We start from the raw sequence: 3980 nt of genomic DNA on the forward strand, positions 1-3980 counted from the left end.
GAGGAGTCCATAGAGGAGCTCTAAGCCTGAGCCAATAAATTATCTCCCAACCTCTCTATAACCATACAAGGAAGAGAGAGTAGCAGCATGGAACTTCCGGGCTTCAGATTCCATCCTACGGAGGAGGAGCTTCTGGACTTCTATCTTAGAAGAGCAGTCCTGGGGAAGAAGCTCCAGGTTGACATCATTGGCACCCTCAATCTCTACCGCCATGACCCTTGGGAACTACCTGGTATGCTCTCTCTCTTTCTCTCTCTCTCTCCCTAAAATGGCTTCTCACAGCCTGAACTCGTCAAGGGCTCGCAAAGAGTTCGAGGTTAATCTCATGAACATGGCGAAGCCGAGATTATATAGTAGCTATTTTTAAACATTGATTTTGATTTTTTTAATAAAAAATAGTTTAGAAAATAAAAGAATTAATGAATGAAAAAATATTGGCTGATATCTTTATATTTTTCGGTCAAGATATCAGAATTTGCAAATTTATATTGGTTGAAATGATAGGAGCTGAAAATTTTCTATATATCATATCAAAGCAAAATTATGGCCATGGAAACTTTTCATCTTCTTTATACGAACGTATGTGCTTTGCGATGCATGCCATGTGGGGCATTCAGTGGACTGCACAAGTCTCATGAATTGCATGTATCGATCCCATGTAGAGCAGTTCTCGGGAAGTACTGCCGTTGGATTCACTAGGATTAGGTGAATATAACGTGAGATTAAGCCGTTCCAAGAATCCAGTGTTAGCACTTGTCAATTGCTGCATTAAAATTTGACAACGAAGCTTCAATCCATAGAATTTTACCTCCATGGAGCTATTGGAAGCACTCCATGGCGTTTGTGATGCATGATGAATGGGGAATTCCACATGCATGTATCTATAAAGGAATCCGCATCCTGGATAAACTTCTATAATTGGCAAATTTCTAAGAATCACCACATAGGACATCAAAAACTCCATCACCTTTCCTCTTTTTCGCATTTAATCAAAAGAAATGTTTCATTATGTATATGTTAATGTAATAATATTATTGAGGCAGGGCTGGCGAAGATAGGAGAAAGAGAGTGGTACTTCTTTGTGCCAAGGGATCGGAAGCAATCCAATGGCGGTCGGCCGAATCGAACGACGGAGCATGGGTTTTGGAAGGCCACCGGTTCAGACCGACCGATCCGTAGTGCGGCGGACCCGAAGCGGCTTATTGGCCTCAAGAAGACCCTGGTCTACTATGAGGGCCGAGCCCCACGTGGCTCCAAGACCGACTGGGTCATGAACGAGTACCGCCTCCCCGACCCTACCACCCCTCCCAAGGTATCACATCCACCATCTGATCACCATCAAACAGCCTAACATGTTCTGATTTTTCTTTTTCATCCATTAGCTAGCAAAGTTATAAGATTTACACTATTAAAAAAAATTTCAGGAGGATATAGTGTTGTGCAAGGTCTACCGAAAAGCAACATCACTGAAGGAGCTAGAGCAAAGAGCGGCAATGTCGTCACCGAATTCTAGGTCGACCATAGAGTCACCATCGGATCAAGAGAGCTTGCAAAAATTGACGGCCGTGGATGATGATGGATGCATCAAAGAGGCTAAAGAGGAGGAGGTACAGAAAGAGGTGGTGGCCAAGTCGACTCAATTGGTGAATTTGCCTAAGCTTAAGGTTCCGATGTACAATGGTTTAGAGTGGATGCAGGACCCTTTCTGGAGTCAGCTTAGGAGTCCATGGTTTGATCCATGGTCTCCTTCCTATGCCAATGTGCTTAATTTCTGAATTTTGAGATATATTTATATCGACAAGTTTTCATAGAAGGTGTTAGCCAAAGAGATGGTCTTGGATGTAGAGGAGGAGAGGTGGAAGGAGTTGAGGTTTGACTTTATTGATGTTAAATTTGTGAATAGAAATGTATATTATTAAGTTAATTTGCATTTATTGTAGCTGCAATGGATCAATTTGCATGTGTAATGTTATAATTATTTATCAAATTAAAAGAAATGTAAATTACGATCCAAATTTCCTTGGTGAAGAGGTATGTTCATTTGCTCAAACGTAGGTGCATGTAGTATTGCCACGTTGATTCTTATCAGTTCCTTAAACCTTGAGCTTCAAAAATCTAAATAAGGGGCAGTTTTATACGGTCAAAAGGATAATGGCCAGATTGTGGAGCATTGAGTAAGATCTTTGAAGTATTAAACCATTGAAAAAAAAAGGAATACAAAGGAACTATGGATTTAATTAGTTGAGGTAGGATGAACATACTGGCGTGCACATGCGCCTGCATGCACACACAAACACGCGTAGTGTGCATGCATATGTATATGCATATATACATATATGTACATATATATATGTATGTATGTATGTATGTATGTATGTATATGCATGTATGTATATATGTGTGTATGTATGTATATGTATAGACACACATTATAAAGTTACACAATTTTTAATTGAATGATAAATGGCCTATATTGATGATTCGAGCTATTAGAATGATTTAATACCTTTAAACTATTTACATATAAAAAATCATATGATTTGGAGTCCTCTAGTGTATGCATGAAGTGATCAAAATTCGGACAATTCAAGTAATACAAAAAAATGTCTACTTTATGCATAGATGGTGGTTTCTAAGTCATATATATTTTGGTATACAAGGAATATTTATCATCCAATTCAAAAAAAACAGAAGGTGTATTTGATTGTGACCCAAAAGACTAATATATGTATATGCGTGTGTGACAACAAAAGGCTAATATGAGCTCATGCAATATTGGCGAACATCTTAAATAAATTGAAAAGAACTTGCTTTTGTTGATACAGATACTGGATGTGGACCCATTGCCCATCTTCTTGAGGTATTGGCAAGGGATTCTCGATCAACATTTGACAATGAGCATCCTTCTTGATCAAATTTTGTTTTCATTTTTTTGCCTAACAAAAAAAAAAAAAAGTACCGGCTATTGTTTTGCCCCTACTAATGTACTTTTACTTACCGAAAGGCGGAAAAGAAGGTGTTTCATCCCGGGTTAGGCTAGTCCTTTAAGAGGTGTTCTTCTGTCGTCACTAAATCAAGCCGATGTTATGCATTAGCCGCCCTATGTTGCCCTATTAAGTAAGGTAAGTCCAAAATCCAAAAGGAAAAGTCACAAACGCATGATTATATTACAGAATTCCATGTTCAAGGATAAGTCGACCATGACTTTGCTGAATCCAGAAGTAGTTATCTGGTGCCAATGCATAAAAAAATAAAATTTTTAAGTGGAACTTGTCACTGGCTTAGTAGACATGAAGTTCACTTCACAGAAGTGGTAAGCCACGCATAATCCATAAGTCAAAGTCGCCCACGTTCCTTTCACTCTCCCCATATGAAATATACTTATAAAAAAAGGGGAAACGTTACCATTCCCAATATCAATATCTATCCATCCATCCATCCATCCATCTATCTATCTATCTATCTATATGTATGTATATATGTATATATATATATATATATGTGTACCGTCTCTATATGAATTATAGAAAACAAGAAAAACACTACTGTTACGGGGGAACTTAGCCACCATGCCCCACGTGACCGGCACGCGCACCCAGGAAGACTACGGCAGCCCCTTGATCCAGCAATCCGACCCCGAGTCGGACATCTTCGGCTCCGCAGCCCGACCCCGAGTCGGCAGCCCCTTGATCCAGCAATCCGACCCCGAGTCGGACATCTTCGGCTCCGCAGCCTGACCCCGAGTCGGCTGCCCCTTGATCCAGCAATCCGACCCCGAGTCGGACATCTTCGGCTCCGCAGCCCGACCCCGAGTCGGCTGCCCCTTGATCCAGCAATCCGACCCCGAGTCGGACATCTTCGTCTCCGCTGCCCGACCCCGAGTCGGACATCTCTCGACAACGACAGGCTATTCCCCAGAGGCACGCCGCAGCCTCCTGCTCCACTACTCCCTGCAACGGTTGTATCAGGCGCTGCTCCAC

The 3980-nt window shown here is 41.2% G+C and overlaps 1 protein-coding gene across 1 annotated transcript; it reads left to right on the forward strand.

The window, feature by feature from the left end:
• LOC120106006 (NAC domain-containing protein 22-like) lies at positions 1-1954 on the forward strand. The gene is made up of 3 exons (XM_039118831.1): positions 1-232; positions 1044-1312; positions 1425-1954. Exons 1-3 carry the CDS (start codon positions 88-90, stop codon positions 1773-1775), a joined length of 765 nt encoding a protein of 254 aa, XP_038974759.1. The 5' UTR covers positions 1-87; the 3' UTR covers positions 1776-1954.
• Positions 1955-3980: the final 2026 nt, after the last annotated feature.

Source organism: Phoenix dactylifera, unplaced genomic scaffold (assembly GCF_009389715.1).
Source record: "Phoenix dactylifera cultivar Barhee BC4 unplaced genomic scaffold, palm_55x_up_171113_PBpolish2nd_filt_p 000427F, whole genome shotgun sequence".
NCBI lineage: Eukaryota > Viridiplantae > Streptophyta > Magnoliopsida > Arecales > Arecaceae > Phoenix > Phoenix dactylifera.

Bases quoted from the DNA above. Each gene is read 5' to 3' on its own strand.
- LOC120106006 (XM_039118831.1), top strand. From the start codon at position 88: ATGGAACTTCCGGGCTTCAGATTCCATCCTACGGAGGAGGAGCTTCTG. The intron at 233-1,043 runs GTATGCTCTCTC...TTATTGAGGCAG, and splicing joins TGACCCTTGGGAACTACCTG to GGCTGGCGAAGATAGGAGAA. The intron at 1,313-1,424 runs GTATCACATCCA...AAAAAATTTCAG, and splicing joins ACCCTACCACCCCTCCCAAG to GAGGATATAGTGTTGTGCAA.